This window comes from Amphiura filiformis, chromosome 11, assembly GCF_039555335.1.
Source record: "Amphiura filiformis chromosome 11, Afil_fr2py, whole genome shotgun sequence".
Classification (NCBI taxonomy): domain Eukaryota; kingdom Metazoa; phylum Echinodermata; class Ophiuroidea; order Amphilepidida; family Amphiuridae; genus Amphiura; species Amphiura filiformis.
Window position 1 is genome coordinate 42,049,384 of NC_092638.1, and position 22,881 is coordinate 42,072,264.

The 22,881-nt window shown below is 35.5% G+C and overlaps 1 protein-coding gene across 1 annotated transcript in view; it reads left to right on the forward strand.

Moving 5' to 3' along the window:
* Positions 1-22,881, forward strand: part of LOC140163690 (protein sidekick-2-like) — a 385,021-nt gene that overhangs the window by 333,451 nt on the left and 28,689 nt on the right. The window contains exons 12-22 of the mRNA XM_072187006.1: positions 2,486-2,653; positions 5,271-5,341; positions 6,212-6,443; positions 9,624-9,739; positions 12,317-12,515; positions 13,003-13,101; positions 14,144-14,335; positions 14,872-15,017; positions 18,286-18,439; positions 19,605-19,675; positions 22,207-22,441. Coding sequence (XP_072043107.1) covers positions 2,486-2,653; positions 5,271-5,341; positions 6,212-6,443; positions 9,624-9,739; positions 12,317-12,515; positions 13,003-13,101; positions 14,144-14,335; positions 14,872-15,017; positions 18,286-18,439; positions 19,605-19,675; positions 22,207-22,441 — 1,683 coding nt within the window. The remainder of the gene's footprint in view (positions 1-2,485; positions 2,654-5,270; positions 5,342-6,211; positions 6,444-9,623; positions 9,740-12,316; positions 12,516-13,002; positions 13,102-14,143; positions 14,336-14,871; positions 15,018-18,285; positions 18,440-19,604; positions 19,676-22,206; positions 22,442-22,881) is intronic.

A 22,881-nucleotide genomic window follows, 5' to 3' on the forward strand; every position in this document is an offset into this window, starting at 1 on the left:
TTGGCGGGCAATGAAATGAATACAAATATGTCAAAATGTGGTTGTTGACAATGATCTAGTCAAACCTACAAAACCTCCTGCTCTAAACCAAAGCCATTCACTGTGCCTGCCTGCCTGCCATTGACCTACTTGGTTGAATAGACCAAGAATGGCTAATTTCATTACCTTTACCATTGACCATAGCCTACCCTAGTAGCCACAAAGCACTCGCCACGTAACAAATCCAATGACCGGCCTTACTAAGAGGCAAGTCCAGCCTCTCTCTCTGGTGCGTCCACTTTGTCACTCATTGATTGCTAGCATTTCGATTACCTGCCATAGTGCTTTCACAAGGTGTGTAATCAAATGCTAGGGGACTGACTGGACAAGTGTTGTGTGTGCACAACGAGTACTATCAAGGCACAGCAATAGAGATTTGTGCCTCTGGCTGGCACCTAATATTAACACATTGAGTGTGTGCACTATGGCTATGTGAAAGTGAATTCTTAGTCATGGGATGGTCTACAGGTGTACATTTTGATTGGACAATCGAAGATTTCGGTGCCGTTTATCAGGCTGATTAGTTTCTTTGATAATTTGTGTAGAGGTATGTATTGCGCTATGTAAACAACCTGTAGCAAAGAATACGTGAAGTTGTAAACAAGTTTCGCATTTTATAAATGAGGGAGTTTTTATGACGAACAGTTTTTGCTTTTTGTTTACAACAAAATTTTTAACTGAGGTTGTGTAATTTTTAGCTTCCATTCTGACCTTGATGGATACCGGCCGCATCCACTACTCAAAATCTTGGACCTTGTCGTTGTTAAGTACCAAAATAAAAATTCTCATTCTCTAAGTTAAATCACAGGTGTACATTTGTTAAGAAGGAAACTGATTAGCTTTGATTTTGTGTAGATCAACCTGTAGCAAAAATAAAAGGCTATTGTGACAGGTTTTTTTTCAACACTTTTTGAGGTTGATTTACTTCCATTCTGACCTTGATTTGAAGTACCTAATCTGGTTGTTAAGAACCTAAAACTGAATTTCTGTCAGTCATTAGCTTTAGTCATGAATACTCTTCCTTTTATTTCACACATTCATTGATTTGGCAGAATTGGCTAGAACCTAATTGAGAATTGGTCATCAGCTTGTATACTCCGATATACAACTCAATTTGGAGAGCAAGAATTTCACAAGAAGTTCACATTCATGAAATCACAATGCAGCAAGTTATTTTCATCTTTTTTCAGTGCAAAAGTAAATTGTAGTAATTATTAACATGTTCTATGAAGCAAATTGTGGAAAGGGTTGTGGTTACAAACATGCCTCAAATCATTTCTTTTTTCATTACATCAAACAATTTAGACCACCCTTTAATTAAGTGCTCAGTCACTATTGGGTTTTTGCCTGGTCTCTGACTGAATTGTTATAAATAAACAATTCAACTTGTTATCTTTCTCTATTCCAGTGTCATGAACAGATCTAAAATCCTTCAATCTATCCATTGACAACTGCTTGATACTCTGTCCCCTTCCCTCCTGGCTCCTCATCCTCCTCTTCCATAGTACTTTTACTTTGATCTGTTCCTCAACCCATGGATGTGACAGAATTCCCATCCTTACTACCTCAACTCACCATCACCACAAAAACAGCTACCACCCACCAACCTACCAGACCCCATTTGTGCACGTGTGAATGCATGCTTTCTGAAAGTGTTATATAAATCTTGGTCCACCAGGGACCATCCAGGTCATTCATTTGTGAAGTCCCTGTAGATGACATCTGTTTGTGTTGTTTGTGGTGCCATCTGCAGCATCCTGGAAGCATAGCATTGCTGGATAGATACACTGCGAATCTGTTCAGTCTTGTATTCCAAGGTCTCTTATTCACTTGTTTTGATGGATTTGAAACCAATTCTCAAAGCAATACATATGTTGTTCACCCAAAAGCTATTGCCATGAATGACTTTTGCTTTTGGATTGGATTGGTATTCAAGTGAGATGACTTTTGTGTCAGAACACCAAACTTGTGGCAGGTTTTGTCTTATTTCTTGTATTGTTGAGCACACTCTAAAGCCAATACCACCCTTTCAACTTTGCTTCCAATCTTTTTCAAATTGAGCCTCCAAAATGAATGCAAATTTACAAAAGTACGGTTTTCGGGTGCAAAATGTGTTGTTCACCTAAGCAATTCTTTCTAACTCTCAAGCTATCTTGTGGGATAGGCTTTTACGATGGGAATTCATAACAAGCTATCGTTTGATATCGTGTCAATAAATGCAGGTAGCACACTATTTTGTTATTTATGTGTACCAAACCCAAATAGCGGATTTACAATAGCATTACACGTGGTGCATTTCTGAGACACTACTCTCTGGGTGTAATCACTTTGGTACAAACCAATATTTTCAGTTACTAAAGAGTTAGACATTTAAATGTTCAGTATACAAACCACCACAATCAATACTTGTGACTCATTGTTTTCTCATTATATTCCTATTCTTTAGATGGATCATGGATGGAGATTGAGTCCAATCTTGATCCTCAAGTCACACGCCATGTAGTGACCAGTGTGAAGCCATCTAGACGTTACCAGTACCGTGTCAAAGCTGAAAATAGGGTTGGCAGAGGTCCGGATAGCGACACCAGCAACGCTGTACATCTACCAGAAGAACGTAAGTTCACACAATCGGACCATATTCATATTTTATTTTGGGCATTTTTTGCACATTTTCTACAATAATAGCAATGCAATACATTACTGAAGTCATTTTATATGTCTATAAAAGAAGAGAATACACTAGTGTATGTACATGACCAGTACAGTTGGCGGTTAATGCTTGTCCCATCAATTCTTGTCCAAGAGAATTTCAAACTTGCTCAATATTTATTCACAAGAATATTCTGTTGGAACTTGAACATGCATGAGCACACATACAAGCAGCAGAGTGAGTCCAGTGCTTAACTAATTGAGATAACTAGACTGGCTAAAAGGAAGGTAGACAGACTTACAGTGCACTCTAAGTGTCTCCCTCCCAATCCATTTCTAAGTCACGCTGGCTTTGCAAGTATTAACAGGCCGTAAAATGAAAAGTGTATACTTTATGGGGTCTTATCGGTCTTGAGATTTAAAAAATATACCTGAAAGAAAAGAATTGTTTGTTTTGATTTTCCCATAACCATTTCCTCAAAGAACAATGGTAAACCAATATTTTGGTGTTTATTTTTTTTAATGAAGCCACTACTGAAAATGAACTAAAGCAGTTATATTAGGTGTGAATAAATCCTACAGCACTGCCAAATTTTTCCAAATACGTTGGGAAAATGTGTAATTTTTTGTCAGGGGCTGGCTTGCTTGCTTTCTTTCTTTGTTTGTTGTAAATACTCTGAGATACAAAATAAAACTATTTTACTTGTTAATTTGCATATTTACTTAAAATTTTCATAATTGCATATGTGTTCAAGATATGTGTCAAATTTTGTAATATTTTAGTCAGGAATTTTTGTCAAACATTTCAGACATAATTAAGAATCCATACACATATTTAAAACGCAGGTATATCAAGAGTATATCAAGATATATGTGACGATGCAAAGAATCACATAAGAAGTCGGAAATGTGAGATTGGAGTTGATTCCCTCAACACCCATTAAAATTGCATATTCAGTAGACATTTCTACACTAGCGGAATTAAAGCTTCTCAAAATATGTGTCAGGGGATTAGGAAAACAGGAGTATTGCTTAAATCTACGTTCTAGCTTACTGCCGCTGTAAAATCAGTATGCTAAAGACATAATATATATGATGGATGCCGTAGGCTATGATGTGATAGCTTTATCATCAGCAAAGAAGGTGATTGAATTATGTAACTTATGCAAATGTTAACATCAAAATAACTCATGTATATCGCTGTTTTGGGGATAAAATATTATATTTTATGAATTAATCCAAACATCGAGGTGTGTAATTTCCTGGAGATATTTTTAATCCAAATTTGTGTATGCTATACTGTTGGAATTCAAATCCTTAACACACAGGGATAAGCCTCGTAAAAGGGTGTGATAATCAACATTTTTGCATAACTCTCATCTCAGGAACTCCAATAAACTAAACTATGCATGTTTGTAAATGTTATATTCATTTGAATATATTCCACAGGCAAATTTTATATGCAGTCTTGAGAAATTCTTAAGAAACATCTTTGTAAAATGTGTTTCAATTTTGCACTCATCGCCAGCACGGGGCTTATTTATGTATGTATAGGATTTAATAAGGGCTACAGCTGTTGTGTTATTTGTTATATATTAATGACATAGTGCCTTGGGGTTGGTTACTTCAATTACGTGGTCTGAGTAGGAGCATTTGTGCATGATTGGGGCCAATACAGTATGTACATATGTCTTTGGGTTCTGTAATGTGATCCTTATTTTCAAGGTGATCCCATAGAGATACATTGGTTCTCTATAGACATTAGGCTATTCCAGTTGCAAGACATCACCTTCATTTTCCACACAGGTAGTGTATATTTCAAATGAAGTCACCCATTAAGGTCATATCTTCCATAGGGGGTATATGGATTGCAACTGGACTAGCTCATTTTTGTTATTTGTTTGTTTTTTGTTGTTGTTAAACTGTGTTAAACTGTGTTCATAGATAAAGAGTTGATTCCGCAATGTCTAGTTCTGTTTTATATCTTTACAATTTGCTCTAGCTCTTCCATAGCTGTCACTGATTTCAGTCACTCTATTCCATAAGCCTAGGTGCCCTGGGATCAGTGCCTATGATTTTATTTACATAATATTTGTTTGATCAACAGTCACTCTGGGGTCATTGGGGGTATAAAGGTCAATGGTCAGTACTAAATAATCAATATCTGAGTATCAGGTTTCTCTGGTACCACCTCAACAACACATGCAGGCATAAGAATTTTTCTGCTTTTACAGGATTTCATGCCTTTTTGTGGTCCAAATTTCCGCACTATTAATTTTAGCCCGTTTTTGGCCTTTTTAGCCTCATTTCACATGCTTTTTCAGGTTTTTTCATGGATGATCATTCTCATGCCTGATCAAATGTTGTTTAATAGCCATCCCTTCCTTTCCCCTTCTCTCTATTCTCCTTAGTGAATATCATCATAACACAAACATGTTTTTTTGTTGTTCATTATATCAGGGATTTGTATCCAGTACAAGCTCCACCATGCCAGGTGGTGTTGCCTCCCCTTCCTTTACCCCTCCCCACATACTCCTTATTGAATCTCATCATAACACAGACATGTATTTTTGTGTATGCAGCTCCAGATGACCCTCCTCAGGGAGTTGTTTCCAGTGCAAGCTCCACTACCTCAATTATTGTTGAATGGCAGGTAAGGTTACTCAACCCCAAAACCCTCCAATTTTCACACTTTAGTATTTTCGTGGTGATATTAATTTTTACTGCTAACATTTGAAAACAATGAAAGAGACCAAAAAAGCATGCACTGTTTATATCCAGGGCTTCACAAAAACAAAATGAATGAAACAGTAAAATAACTTTCAATTTACAGTGTGCTTAAATTACACAATTTAGTGAAAATTAACCATTTGATAGTAAATGGATATTTGAATAATTGATTAAGCAATTTGTAAGGTGATAGCTGACAATTAATTCTCTATGTATATCATTATGTTATCCTGCCTTGTCTACAACATGCTTGTTAAGCTTTTAAAACTGTATCCAATGATATTGCTTTTTGCTACACAAATATGTTAAGATTTAAAATAATGGAGATTACCATTTTCAAAATGAATACAACAGTACACAACCATATTCAAAATGATAAAATGTGGGCGGAGCAAAAGTACTGATCTTGATTATTTGTAATCACTCAAATTGGAAATGCTTCTGTAAATATGTCAAGATTTGAATGAATACAACAGTACACAATCGTATTTCAAAGGATAAAATGTGGGCGGAGCAAAAGTACTGATCAAACCAAACAAAAGATGTTATTGTAAATATCAACCAATCAGGAGTGAGTTGGATTCACTTCTGCATCACGCATTGTATGTGAGCGTTCGTCATGCTGTGTCATTTGATTTCAAATACTTGCCAAATGAATTAGAGCTGAAATTCAAAACAAAAGTAGATATAAACATAAAATAAATACTGAATAGAAAAATCAATACAAATCCCATTTTTTTTCTTAATGAAATGTTTCAAAATGTTTAAAAAGTTGCATTTTCTCTTATCAAAGAAACCGCCAGAAGACAGTTGGAATGGTCAGCTGCGAGGCTATGTGATTCGCTACAAACTGGATGGGTACAATCAGCTTCACACCGAAGAGGTTATAGATGACATTGACCGGACATCCGTGACCCTCGGTGACCTCATCACATGGACACGTTATGAGATACAAGTCTCTGCTTACAACGGAGCTGGTGTGGGCGCGTATAGCGATCCTGTTCGTGTGAGAACAAATGAAGGAGGTAAGTATCACCTGTTACTGTTGAAATGATGATAGGCAACAAGCCTGCAAATATGGTGTAGAGCCATACATGTATTGGTGCCATGTTCACATTGATGATAGGCAACAAGCCTGCAAATATGGTGTAGAGCCATACATGTATTGGTGCCATGTTCACATTGATGATAGGCAACAAGCCTGCAAATATGGTGTAGAGCCATACATGTATTGGTGCCATGTTCACATTGATGATAGGCAGCAAGCCGGCAAATATGGTGTAGAGCCATGTACATGTATTGGATGCCATGTTCACATTGATGATAGGCAACAAGCCTGCAAATATGGTGTAGCGCCATACATGTATTGGTGCCATGGTCACATTGATGATAGGCAACAAGCCTGCAAATATGGTGTAGAGCCATACATGTATTGGTGCCATGTTCATATTGATGATAGGCAACAAGCCTGCAAATATGGTGTAGAGCCATACATGTATTGGTGCCATGTTCACATTGATGATAGGCAACAAGCCTGCAAATATGGTGTAGAGCCATACATGTATTGGTGCCATGTTCACATTGATGATAGGCAACAAGCCTGCAAATATGGTGTAGAGCCATACATGTATTGGTGCCATGTTCATATTGATGATAAGCAACAAGCCTGCAAATATGGTGTAGAGCCATACATGTATTGGTGCCATGTTCACATTAATGATAGGCAACAAGCCTGCAAATGTTCCATGTTCATATTGATGATAGGCAACAAGCCTGCAAATATGGTGTAGAGCCATACATGTATTGGTGCCATGTTCACATTGATGATAGGCAACAAGGGAAATACCTAAGGTTGTATGGTGTAGAGCCATACTATAGCATGTATTGGTGCCATGTTTATATTGCCCTTTAAAATGCTACTTCCAGTGTTGTAATTTTCTCATTTATTAGATTGCTTTTGAGATATGTATGTTCCACAGTGATAAAGTGAAGATGTCACAGTGGCTGCATGCTCTGTAATGCGCACAAAATGATAAAAGTAATCTTTACCATGTTTGTTGCAAGATAGAGAGTCAATCAGCTAAACAGACAAGTTTTTTTTTAAAGAGAAAGGGGAGAGGGAGCGAAAGACAGATAGACAGAGAATGAATGAAATAAATGTGAGAGACAGAGAGACACATAGAAGAATCATGAAGCAGAATAAAGGAAATCATGGCCTGGGGGAGGGCACATCATAATTTTGGTGGGTATGCTCTCCCCGGAATTTTGAGGTGGTGGGTCTTTGGGAGCTGACGGCATATCGGTGAGAGGGGGCTTTTTGAGTTGCGAACAGTCATAGTCAAGGGTCCTTGACTTTCTGGTTGAAAATCACCTGAAAAAAACAACCCAGAAATATGAGGAATGAGCAACTTAGGGATCTGTTAGAGCTGAAATGATCAAAATCAAGGGTCTTTTGGAGCATTGTTTTTGTCAAATTTAGGAGTTTTGGAGCTGCAAAATCCAAAAAGGGGGTATCTTTCCAGGGGAACATACCCCTATGGTCACTTGTGTTAAGAGCCCCTCTTAATTGAATCAAGTATACCGTAAGAGGGAGCATACAAGAAAGTGGGTTAATTAGATACACCATTCAGAACAAAGCATGATCATATATCAATTTTACCATCATAATGAAAAAAAATCAAATTGGTGTGGCTACCTTACCATGGGAATACATTTATATCCCCCTTTATTTGATTGATTCATTTGGTGTGGCTACTATGCAAAGTTTATTTGATTGATTCATTTCCTATGCAAAACCAAGCACGATTTTGATGTAAATCCCACAACTTTTTACTCTATGAAATTTTCTATTGGAATATAATGTCACACACCTAGGGACTGATAATTTGATCGGAGCCCCATATTGGTACATTTTACCTTAATTGGGTCAGTGTATGTGTAATGGGTATAAAATGATTTAGCTAATGGCTGCAATACATGATGATCCACAAACCAGTATGGAATATGTTATAAATAGTCTCAATATGTAATATACAACAGTATGATTTATCCAAGTAAGAGACTTTTATAAGAGCCATGTTGCATGTTAACATTTGATCCAAGGTGCTGCATTGACATATTAAAATTGTCAAAATATAGTTCCTATTGGGTGTTGTCTTTAAGGTGGGTCAGAAGGGAGCATGACCTAACAGTGTTTGCACTCAAATATTAAGACAAATAAAGCTGACACATAAGAGGAATGGTTTTGGAGAACCCAAGGCTTAATTTACATATGGGGTGTCATTTTCGTTGGAATGGGGAAAAGCCTCAAACTTTGTTTTGATATATTATTGGCCTTAACTCAAGAACCACAAGACCTGTATAAATATTTTTATATAAAACATTTTGTTCCTATATCCCATGATGCACTATTACACACTCATTTCCACGTATGGGTTTAAATGCAGCAAGCAGAGTCAACTTTCATATTCAGATATGAGAATCAGAATGAGAATATAACTAGCAGAAGTACCCCTTGGAATAGGGCCTTATTGGATATAGGGAAAATGTGGTTTATGATATTGCTTTAAAATGTTTCAAATTGTTCAGCATTGCCACTTTTGTTCTTACATCCCATGATGCACTATTTCAGGGCATCACTTCCCCTGTCAATCTGTTGCATAGATGTCATACCTTGATGAGAATGAATACTGCAATACTATTCAATGGAATAGTGCATGATGGGATATATGGACAAATATCTATATGCAAATACTTGGTATACCTTATAACATTTGTGCCTTTAACAATTTCTCTCAGTTTGTTTTAATTTAACCCAAAATTTGTAATCAGAGAGGGTCACCTGACCCACATTTGTAAATTGTTAGTTCCAACACATGTGCCCATCAACAGTAATGTGATATTTGACATAAAACAGAGGCAACACTCTGTATATGGTTAATAATCACAAAAAATTGCTCTTCGAGGAGTAACTTAAGAGTGCTAGAGTGTCTATGTTGCCAGCAAAAACTTGCCACATGTTTGGTAAGTGTGATACTGAAGTTTATGTCACAGTAATACAAGTGGGTATTTGATATCGTTTGATATCAAGCTAGGCATACTTGATTAAAGTATGTCATGTCAATGAGAAGGCTAACACCTTGTATGTATTTACACAATATGGGGCTATATTTTATGTCTTCGTCTCTCTCTCTCTCTATTTCTAGTTCCGTCAGATGCACCGCAGAATGTTATCGCTGTTGCAATGAATTCCACGGCCATAAGGTTCGTGTGGGAAGCGCCTCATCCACAGACTGTGCATGGCATCAACCAAGGGTATAAGGTAGGAAAAATGTATTTTATATGAAGCCGGTGTTGTTTATCTGAGGTGCATAACCAAAATGTTTTTAGAAATGTGGCATTTTGATAGCTTTTCATACCCCTTTAAGAAGCTATGCACTATGATGGAATTGAACAAATTTTGATATGAATTTGGAAGTGAACAAAATAATAACCATGACTATTCAGGGGGACTTAATATCAAGGGGGATTGATTTACTGAACCATTTCATCCTTAATGAATGCTTAAATGTATTAAAAAATCTTTTTTTGTTCCAGAAATATTATGTTGTTAAAGGAAGGCATTATTGATGGTGCTTCATTGGTAATGACTTAAATTTGTAAAAAAATTTGCAAATTGCTTTAAAAAGAGCTGTCACTTGTCACAATGAAAGGGAAAATGTGTTATTATTGAACTGGCCTATCTACTGTATCCTACAATTGGTATCCCCAGTGATGTACCATAGGGTGTATGATAAGAGTGACAAGAGGATTAATGTGGTAATTCTATGCCATCCCCAGGGTATGCTTGGGGTGTATGTAAGGAATGAATGCTGCTAAATTATTAAACCATTCATGAAATGAAAGAGAAGACCTATTTCATACTGTGTGTACACTGACTATGTATGACATGAATGGGATGATTGTCAGATATGCAATATTGCGCTGAAAATGTTCAAGTCTCTGTGAAATTTTACCAAATATGGAAGCGTATTAGAATTTTGCGTGGGAGATGAAAGTTTGACGAACTTAATCAGATTTGACAAATAAAATGTGGTAAAAGCCACATATTGTTTTCACTCATGGATTATAAATGAACACCAATGTTTTGATTTTGTAAATGTTGCAGAAGCTTAATTTTTATGAAACATGTTAAAAAAATTGTGTGCATATTTGGAGAAAAATGTGCTATTCCAGTTGAAATCCATACACCCCCATGGATGACATGACAAATTTCCTATTTGATATCTACACCCCCTGTGTAGAAGATTAAAGGTCATGCTATCCATAGGGGGTGTATGGATTTCAACTTGAATATGCCAACAGGAGAGTTGGCTTACAGCAGGTTTTGTATCATTATTGTTACTCTCCTCACAATTTGAGGGTATCAGGGTGCAATTTTTTAACAATTTAATCAAACAAAATGAGCAACTTTGAAATCCACACTAAAGACACAAGTTTTTGTATAGGCCTACATATTTGAGGTGTAAACTAGCACTGACTTTTAAGAAGTTTTATATTGCTCATATTATCATATCAATTATGTAAAATTGGGTTTACAAGTAATCCAAACTGAACAAACATGTAACAATGAACATACATTGTGTATGTGAATACTATGGAAGTGAAATAAGAGATGGCTTAACACAGATATTAGGAAACCCACATGATTGGTTTAATTTCTGCATTATGAGAGGAAGAAAAGCTTAAATGTAATCCAAAAAGTGAAGAAATCAGGTTATTAAGCATTGATGCCATGATAATAAATGCTTTCAAACGGTTATTCATATTAATCATTTGTGTGCAGTCAATTTCCATTTTCAATTTGTATGCCTTAATATTTTTACTTTTTAAAGACCATTTCAATCAGCATTGAATTAATGCTTGGTATGTTGATACTTGTTACAAATCTTTTTCTATGGGATTACAATGTGCAGGATATGCTGACATTACTAATGTTTGTTCTTTGTTCTGTCATTATTACCGGCAATCATGCAAGAAGTTTTGTGAATTTAGCAATTGTGTGAGTGATGAGTCGATGAATCCAGTCGATGAATCAATGAATTTTAATCTCTGTGTTTCAAGCTTATTGTTTTGTATTTCTTAAATGGTTCTCCATTTTTGTTTGTCAAGCAGATATAGCTGTAGATGCATAATGGGATTCAGAATAGGTGTTTATAAAATTGTGTGAATCATGTTGGGATTGAGTGATAAGATGATTTGATAGCATTAAGATAAGGTTAAGTTGAGTTTCATCAAGGAGTAGTTGCTTGCACAGAGAAATTATGAAACACTATTCAAATCAGAGGTGCATCTACATCAAAAAGAAATTAAATCTAGGTTATTAAACTAAACTATTAGTTAATGTCTTCAAAAAGCATATATTACCAGATTCTTTGGAAGGTTTTTAATATTGGGGTTCGGGCAGGTATTTTGCACAGGCGCTTTTGAAATGAATTTTACCTTAAATTTTAATTATACTTTCAAATTATGAATTATATCTTGAAATTGTGCATTTCACCATAAAATTATGAATTTTACCTTAAATCATTGAGTGGCCCTATGGTACTTGCCCCCCCCCCCCCCCCGAACCTGGAGCCACCACTTGTATAAGAATGTGGTAGCATTTTCTTGGACCAATATGATCAACAAACATAGACATGTCCAGAAACTAGCTACACCAAGGTGCTAAAGTGGCTCAAATGGCATTGGCAATTTTGCATGTTTTTTTTTCTTCAGAAAAGCAGTCCATGAAGCCACCTCTCTTGACATGCCACTGACAAATCAATAAGTGTACCAAAGCCATTTGGCAGAGCACATGCATTAGCAATCTTTAGTATTCTTTTTGCCCTTTTTTCAGTTGCATGCTTGGGAGCCACTGATGGAAGATCAGAAGAGAGAAGTGATTGTTCCTCCAGACCCTACACCTGGAATCCAACATGAAGGCTACATCACTGGGTTAGGAAAACATACCGATTATCTAACATCTGTCTTATGCTTCACAAACCCAGGAGATGGACCAAGTAGTCAGGCAAAGAGTGTGGTCACACATGAGGACAGTAAGTTGTTGTACACAAATATATAATAGAAAAATGTGTGAATCCAGCAAGATTCAAACCAGATGTTTATTTTTATAGCTCTAAGTCTTCTCCCTACTGAGCAATTGAAGATCTGGGTACCCAAAGAGTCATGTTTTCTTTTAAATGAGCAAAGGTATGAATTTTGATTTTGGTCAAGGCAAAGTCATGGAATTTTTCTAAAGAGAAGGAGAAAATTAAAACTTTGTTAAAAGGGTCAAGAAGCAGACAAAAAGAGAGTTGGGCAATATCAGCCAGATGGTGGGAGGTTAGAGGCCAACTTCATGTCATGTTGTCATAATATTTTGACATGATATTTTGTGATTAGGTCATGCAAAAGTTATTGAATTTTAAGTTGCAAGTCTGTGGATACTCTCATAATGTTATGAGAGGCATCCCATCTCTGTAATGATAATTATTTTGACATTAAATTCAACAATGAATATAATCCTTTTTCCTTTTTTCACAGTTCCTGGTGCGGTTGGCAATCTTAAATTCAGTGAAGTTGGTGACAAGTCCATCCGTGTTGAGTGGCAACCCCCAGCATTCCCTAATGGAATCCTAACAGGTAAGGGGTTTGTTAATTTAATAATCTCAACCACATTGAAATGTCAATTTCAAGCATGGTGTTATTTAAAAGCATTTATTGGGTATATGCTTCTGATGGAAAGAAGACATCTTAATGAAGTCATGCTTACAAGAGAGTATAGGTATACAAATATTATTTCACCTAAATATCGAGCATGGATGAAGTTATACGTAGTGGGTAGCACATATTGCAAAATAAGTCATCTTAGATAGATGGGTCATCTTAGTTAGATGGTGTCAGTTGATGAAGTCTTCTTATGTAGATAGCACCTATTGAATGAAGTCTTCTTGGATAGCACATTGATGTCATCATTGAAGTCATAGGTAAATAGCACCCTTTGGTGAAGTCATCTTAGGTAGATAGCACTCATTGATCAAGTCATCTTGGGTAAAAAGCACCCTTTGATGAAGTCATCATAGGTAAATAGCACCCTTTGGTGAAGTCATCTTAGGTAGGTTGCACTCATTGATGAAGTCATCTTGGGTAGAAAGCACCCTTTGATGAAGTCATCATAGGTAAATAGCACCCTTTGATGAAGTCATCTTAGGTAGATAGCACTCATTGATGAAGTCATCTTGGGTAGAAAGCACCCTTTGATGAAGTCATCATAAGTAAATAGCACCCTTTGATGAAGTCATCTTAGGTAGATAGCACTCATTGATGAAGTCATCTTGGTAGATAGCACCCACTGATGAAATCATCTTATGCAGATAGCATTCATTGAGATAGGTAGATATTACTCATTGATAAAACCATCTTAGGTAGATAGCACTCATTGATAAAGACATCTTAAGTAGATAGCACCCATTATGTCATCTTAGGTATAGACTTCATTGATTTTGATGAATTAATAGATAGATGTTCATAGATGAAAGATAGAATTAATTAATCTAGTTTAATTAATTAATCTAATAGCAATCATTATTGTTCCAATTAATGAAGAACATGAGAAGCTTTTAATAGACAGCAAGTAATCATAAAAAGACAAGTACAATCAAATTCAGTTTGTTATCAATTTCAGCATATGAGGTCGGCTGGCAGGAGCTTAATCGTTCAACCACCTATGTAAAGCAAGACCGTTTACCTCAGCAAACAGGATATAAAATAACTGGCCTAGCAGCAGAAACCACATACAATATTTTTGTGTGGGCATATACATCAGTGGGAAGAGGCCAAGTCTCTACAGCAACAGTAAAATCTGGTGTTCCTCCAGGTATGTGTGTTGGTCCATTCTGTGTATCATCATCTTGTTCATTATTGGGCTTTTGTTTAGGTTTGGTATAGAATATAAAAGAGGATGCTAGGATGACGAAATACTCCTTTAATGCATAAAGGGGTGTTTCTAAATGTTAATTGAGTTATTTATTTTTTAATTTATTTATTATATAGGCTATAAGCTACTAAAGCCAGATCAATCCCCAGGGTCCAGTATTGTGGTTTGATATCCACCCTTTCAGCACTGACACATTTTATGCATTTACTAATCTACTTGTTTAAAAATCAAAACTGATGATATAAACTTATTTTACCCAGCTCGTTATTATTAAACAAACAGTAATATGATCGTGCAATGTGATGTTTGGTAATTGCAAGTATCCAGTATTGCAAGATGTGGTAACTAATGTTAGTACTAAAGAAGAAATTCCTGTAAAGAAACTGGCCCATAGGTGCATGAAGTGCAAAATAAGACACCAAGATGTGTAGCAAATAATAACACAAATATATATGATGTTGTTTTGATTTGCTCAGAGCCCCCTACAGCGCCTACTCATGTGGCCGTATCCAACGTACAGGCCCGGTCAGTGACACTTCAGTTCAGACCTGGGTTTGATGGTTATACCAGCATATCATTATGGATTACTGAAGCGTTGATAGGGGATAGCCAACAGTGGCAGGTAAGAATCAAACTAATCTGTCACAATTAATATGTATGCTAACATATATGAGCAAAATGTTGACATATAATGATTAGCCACATTATTATAAAGTTCTCCAATGTTCATGTTCATTATTAGTTACCTCAATAAGCTTTTCAACATTTTTTTGACTTATTTTTTAGTAAATGGATATTATAAACTAATTATTACTCACACTTAATAAAGTTTCAAAAGCTTTGACATATGTACTGCATTGATTTCATGACATAATTCATGCTGTCAAACTGCTGGATTTAGCCTAATGGATACTTTATTTGATGATGAAAGAATGGCCGACATATTCAATGTTCAATATTGAATTAAATATCACACAAAATTAAGTGGTTTACAGTTGTCTCATTTCAATATCTGAGTAGGTCTTAACAATTAAGATTATCATCTAATATTGACCCATTAAAGAAAACAATAACATTGTACTGTCATTCAAATTTACACCAGTGCTATAAAATGTTTGCACACTATGTTCTTTTGATAATGCCAAATAGAAATGCTTAGAATTCCTAGACACAGTCAATTGATACATTAAGAAATGAAATTCGCAGGTAGCATATACCTGTAAATAATGTCAAACTCGTATTTCATATATGATATGCCCCAGATACTGCAAACTCAAACAGAATGAAAGGAAAAAAAAACGCAATTGTTTTTACACGCTATCCCTGGAGGCTCACTTTGAGGTTTTTGATTCTAAAGTGCGGATAGCATCACAAAGGGTTCAAAGCCTTATGTCTTTGTATACAGTGAGAGGTATTCCCACACCAAAGTCATGCATTTGTAAGATTTATTTTTGTCTGAAATTTGAAGGATGCTATCTCAAGAACCACTGAACCAATACTAGTCATGTTTGTACTCATTGAATACAATTTGTGAGACACTCCTTATATGGCATAAAATATTGAAAACAAAATTGAACATTAATCAAATATTTGAAATCTAGATATGGTATAGCACAGAGGAGGTTGAGCAGACCACACATAATATTTTGTTTTAATATTAAAACCCCATCTGTCTAACACATGTCATTACCCCCACTTAAGGTATACCATTTATACTTCCTAAGATAATATACACTAACGCATAAGCTCCATAATTTGACGCTTGTTTTCCTTCCCTTAAGTTGCTAATATTACATACATATTTCAAACTGTTATCATTACCCTGACTGCACTATGGCCATTATTACTTTAAAATTATACTCTCACATTTCCATATTGTTTGTTTAACTCTTTTTATTCTCTATTTGCGTCCTAATCCCTTTACCTTTTCCAAATAGATGGCGGTACAGATAACATGTCTGGACAATATTTGTCCCAAAACATGATTTTTCAATTGTTAGGTGCATATTTAGATTGAGTATGATAAATCATGTTAAATATGTACAAACATGCCTACTCTCCAGTTGGTCTTGACATACACCTTGTGTTTGGGTGAATAAGTTGTAGATTTTCATAAATTTACCTTTGTGCACAGAGCGTTTCATGTGGCTTAAATACCCAAGAAGCATTTGATCAAGTTACGACTAATCGCAGTATCTTGTTTCCAAGCATGCATGATAATTACATCTAATTTGCCTTCAATTGATAGCAAATCGCTTGTATGTGTATACATTATGGCATTAACCTCTTACCTGCTGCATTCGATATGGTAACAAAGTACTATGTGGTAACAAAGATTGAAGGTTACACATCCAGTTCATAAATCTGTAAGTCATTAACCTCCTGCCTGCTTCATTTTGTCCATTGTATGAAGTATGTGCTCAGAGTGGTTATGTAATGAACACAAATTACACATTGTTTTTGCTCTAGTTCATGCACATTCATGATCGCGATATTAGATTGATTTTTTTAATCTTGTGGTAATTATGTAATACTGAATGCCCTTAAGGGTTATAAATTGATCAGGTTTGACAAAATTTGGTAAATTTTAGAGAGATTTTCATTGTGGGTGTAGCATAGAGTTTAAGCAGCGGTCATTAAAGGGACACTGTTTGGTACTCATCCCTGATCGGAATTTGATTTACATGACTTAATATTTGTATATTTTGAGAAATTTGATGAAGCCTTGGGATAGTGTTGGTCCCAGCTTGCTTGTGCTCTTTCATCACTCAGGCCAATAATCTCAGTTCGGGGGCACTCGTAATTCATGGATGTCTCTGATTTCAAAGACGGGTCAGTGATTTCACATACGGGGTCTGTGATATCACATACGCCAATCTTTGTTGACAGCTGGCCACTGATGCAGCACATCAGAACAAAGCTGAGTGTATTAGAATAAGCTTTCCTATGTTTAGCAAATATCTCTCTGTACAAATTCTGACAAATGGTTAATTACAAACTCATACAGAAATCATATGTGACACAATCTGGTCCATGCAGGACAAAGCAGGCATTTTTGTAAATTGAGTTATTATAATTATACAAACATTAGTCTATCATATACTGAAAACACCAAAGGTCTAGTATACTTGGCTTTTTGATGTCTATTTTATTATTTTTTACTCCATATTTTTGCCTTTATCTCAATTTCAAATTTGCCGCCTTTGACCCCCATGGACCAGATTGTGTCACTTATAAGCTTCTTAAATCTATGTTACTTTTTGATGAAATGGAAACAAATTCACTTTTTGTAAGAAAATAAGAAAATACATACCTTATTCAAAATCTTGGAATGAATTCTACGCATGCACACAACAAGGCACCTCGTCCATATATGAGATTGGGTGATGTCACACCTCGCCTATCAGAACAGACAATGGTTGTTGCCAGTGTCTTTATTTAGAGACAAAGGAGCCAGCTTTACTAGCCTTGGGGTCCTCTGTATAGAACTCATACCATTCCTCTGTGTGTCAGCTTTATTTGTCTCAATGTTTTAGAGCAAACACCACTAGGTCATGCTTCCCTCCGAAATGCCTTAGGTGCATACAATATCACAATCACATGGAATTGTATATATTGAGCTATTCCAGCTGAAATCCATACAGTCCATGTGGAAGACGTGACCCTGACCTTCCACACAGGGTGTGTGAATATCAGTTGTGGTTACCTGAATGGGTGACTCCATTTGAAATCTACAGCCCCTGTGTGGTAGATTATTATCTTCCATATGGAGAGTGTATGAATTTCAAGTAGAATAGCCCAATTTGTCACAAAGCAAAGCATTGTTGCAGTCTCTCTTTAATATCTGGATATTAATCATGGGCACTTAGCTAATCTTCTTGTTTTTACAGGTTATCAACGAGTTGTCTGAAGCAAATGCAAATAGTTATGAGGTACCAGGCCTAATCCCGTACACAGACTATCAATTCCGGATAATAGCACTTAACGTTGTGAACCGAAGCTCACCTAGCGAACCATCCAGAAAGATACAGACTCTACAAGATGGTAAGCAACACGATAGGGCGTCTAATTCCTTCCTACTCTCATCACGTGGTTTTATTTGCTTTTATGTATTTGTATATATACTTTTAATAACATATAATTGATGGAGAGAAACATTGCAACTCAGGTGGAAACATATTGCATTAGTGGATTGCATCACTCAGTGGGGTTATGCTATCAAGCGTTTACTTCTGGCATCTCAACACAGTAAATGTCTCAATATCAGAACTAACTTTAACAAATTAGCTGTGATATCTGAAGTGCATGAAAATATAACAGTTATGCAATATGAAATAGCATAATGTCAACATTTGGGAGAAAATGAGTTTTCAATATTAAAAACAGTTAATTCTCATCAGAGCCTTGACTGGAAAGACTGTTGAAATCACAATAAGCAAATAGTGATGGGCAAACTGATAGCAGTCAAAGCAAACAAGAATGTCTTTGAAAAATGACAATGTGATCAGAAACAGGTCTTTGTATAAGCAATGTTTGAAATGTTCAGGAATTGTCTTTGTTGTATAAGAAATGAATTAGCCATTTGATGTGATGTTGACCTGTTGATATATGTGGACGTAAGACACTTAGATGTGAAGTTGTATTTTTATGACAAAAGTGTACATAAATTGGTATGTTCACCAAGTTATTTCTTGCATTCTGTGCATGCAAAGAGAAGCCAAAAGCACATAATGAAAAAGTTTACAGTTTGCTGTGTTGGTTGAGTGCTCTGTTGAAAATTATATACAATTTTAATTGATTTGATTGAAGCTTAAAAGCAAGAAGGTCATACAAACCGTATACAGTCTTCTTGCATTCAACTTAGGACTTGTTACTTTGAAACATAGCAGTTCAGTGTAAAAAATTTGCATGAACAAAAATAGTGAAGTAATTTGCACTTACTTTGTGACATCTAATCATTATTGTACATCCAACAGCAATGTGTGTGCATGATGTCATTTTAAAGCCAAAAAGCAGTCAGAAATCTAAAGATATATTTTGGAAGGCAAGATGTGCACAGGGTAATCACACAGAGATGCTATTATAGAGTGTCGAATTACAAGTATGGGGAAATGTAAACGGGGAAATGGAGGCAATGTTCATGTTGAATTGATATTAGAAATACTTGCTGTATGCTTAAAATATCCCATTGAATGTATTTTGTGCACAGTACCTGCAGTATCACCTAAGGAAGTGACAGTTAGAGCCTACAGTGAGACCTCACTGAGAGTCAGATGGGTGGTAAGTACACTTTATAGCAAATCTTTGTCTTAAATCTTGCAAATATTCCCTTATGATTAAAAAAGTAACTATTTCAGGAGTTCTGTCTGTTGATATAAACAAGGAGGCTTTATCCCAAAATAAATAATATGAACTAAAGTAATTAAGAAGTTAGACAACTCATGATTTTTCTTGGCTTACTTTAAGGGATCTAAAATGAGCGTTTATTATGCTTCGACAGTATTTTTGTAGACAAGAAGCTCAGTTTTTCTGTCCAGTCAGACACTTTAGTCGTGTGCAGCCATTCAGCATCTCCGTCTGAATTTTTAATTCCTTTGTTATGCATGTTTTCTGATATCAAATAATTTTCATTTTTGAAAATCACAATATAATACTGGAAATTTTATGACAAATTATAAAAAAATGATATTTTTCAAATTTTTTATATATAACAGTCCTCGGTAAATTATATAAATCTAATGATATATTCTTAAGAAGTGTATGTAGCTTTGGGAGTTTCTTCAAAAAGCCGAATCTCGTCAATTGAAAATTTTGACCTTTCATATTGAAGATATGGATTTTTTCCCCAAAAGACCTATTTTTTTCTACTGTTTTGGGAAAAAATCCATATCTTCAATACCTGAAAATCAAAATTTTCAATTGATCGTTTTATGGTGCTTTTCATCCCACCTACATAATCTCTTTTGTATAAATCATCAGATTTATAAAGTTTACTTCAAAGTACTGTTAAATATCAAAAATATCAATTTTAATGATTTGCCATAAATGTGTATTAAATTGAGGAAGAATCTCGTCTGTAATTTCAAAAATCAAAATTATTTGATATCAGAATGACATTCTTCGAACCTGATTCAGAATGCACTTCTACCGAATGTCTGATGTGCTCTGATGTCCCAAAATAAATACTGTCCAAACGTTCATACCCCAGCCCTTAATTAGCAAGGAAATTAGGTTATAGAAACACTGTTAATAATCTTGATGTTTATATTATATTATGCTTTGATTCTATATCTACTGTAAAAGTGAATATTTTTGCGGAACATTAATATTTGCCCTTTTCACGCTCAACACAACTACCACAAAAATGAAAAAGCTGATATGTTGTTTTATATATATTAGGCCTCTAAGAAACTTCAAAATTGTGAATATAAAAAAGAAAATAGTTTAAAATTGGTCAAATGTGGGCAAAATAACACATATACAAAAAATGATCTCTTAGAGTGATGATGATTTAGTATGATTATTCCATTAAAAGCATTAAGCAATAGATGCATTCTTCCTGTTTTACTTATACCTTATTCTATTGATCTCTCCAAAATATACAGTAAAAGGGGAAATGTTCGCTGGATTAATTATTTGCGCTTTGCCAAGTTGGAACTGTTTTTACATTGACCTACACACAGCAGGATTATATTCTTGTGTTGTTATTTTCTCTGTAGCTACTTTGGAACATGAAAAGTGCAAAAATAAATGTAGCATACAAATGTCTATATTTGACTGAATTTTGTTATTGTGCCACAACATTGCTTTATCATTTATATGAGCCCCTATGGATAGCAGTATAACCCTGATGGAACTATCCTAATGAATTTCAAATAAATAAGGTTAAAAATAGTATACAAATATTGACTGTTTGATCCAAAGATGTATCTGTTTAAGAATTAAGATTTGCTTAAGATGAAATTTGTTAAATGTGATTCAAAGTCATGACTATGCCCGTCCAAGCTGAGGGGCTTGTACACATAGTCATGGTTTTGACATCACCGAGGGCGTATAATTTTAAACTGTGCCCCGAATAGTAAGCAGTCAATATTTGTTTAATATATAAATCTGTTAATAATATAGATTCTTCTCTTTCTCTATAATCTGAGATTGTGAAATCATTGGTTTTAAAAAAATGATTTCCTGACTGACAAGGCCTACAAGCTTTGTAACTGCATAGGCCTTAGGCTTAAATGCACACAGTGCATGCAAGAGCAAGGGTGCAGAATTTGGACCGATCTCTCCGGATTTAAGATCTAAAAAAACCCTACCTTTTCAGTGCTAACATCACACACTGACGAAGTCTCCAGGTCGTAGTAATTTGTCTAAAAACTGACATTTGGCAGGTATAAATCCTTGACATGTAAAGAATGTAAACAATCACTGCACTCACGGGCGTGATGATGAAAGATCGTTATTCAATTAAAAGAGAGGTCAAATTCATTGACCTGTTTTACGATAGTCTCAACACTCTTAATCAACGCCCCGTATAGAGGGAAAATGTTCAATGTATTATTTGAGCGATCTGTGTTTCGGGGTTGCTTCTATCCAATTATTTTCCACACAGCAGATAGAATCAACTGTGCCTTTGGAACATGGTGCACAAATTGTTGTATACGTCATCTTGATAGAAAAAGGGGGCACAGCTATTTTAATGACTCCACTTTTAACCAATCAGATGAGAGGAATCTATGAGGTATATAATAATAAATAGATGATCAAATTTGATACACATGAGAATTTGCATATTTCTTTGTTTGTTTCCCCAGCCTCTTCTGGACAGTGAGTGGAGTGGAGAGCCTCTTGGCTATCATGTTTTTTGGATGGAAGCTGGTTCCAATATGGCTGAAACACAACGAAGCTTAGACGATCCAAATATAAGTGAATATGTCATTACCGGGCTGGAAGAATGGACTAAATATGCTGTGAGGGTACAAGCTTATAATGAGAGGGAACTGGGCCTATTAGTAGTCCTGTTATTGAGAGGACTAGTGATACAGGTATGTGTATTGAATTAATGGCATTGTGTTGGCCCTGTAAATATTCTGTTTAGTTGGTATAATTTCATCTCATTTGAAAACTTGGCATGGGAATAAGATAAAGAAATTGTTCAATCAAGCATCCATACTGGCATTGCATCTGATATTTTGAAGGGCAGTTAAACTGTCTGTACTTGTTAAGGGCAAACTTGGTGGATGAGGCCCGAGGAGGCCCATAGAGACTTGGAACCCAAATATGGCAGTCAATTTGAAGAGTTCCCTTGAATATGAAGGACTGTATTTTCAAATTGTGTGCACAAGTTGAACTGATTATACATATTTAATTCAAAAAGCAAACTAGCTGTCTCAATAACTGGTTTTGGGTCAATAAAAACAAGCTAAAATAGTTTGTTTTTTATTTTAGTGATGTGATAGCTTTATATAACTGGCAATGTGAAATAAAAT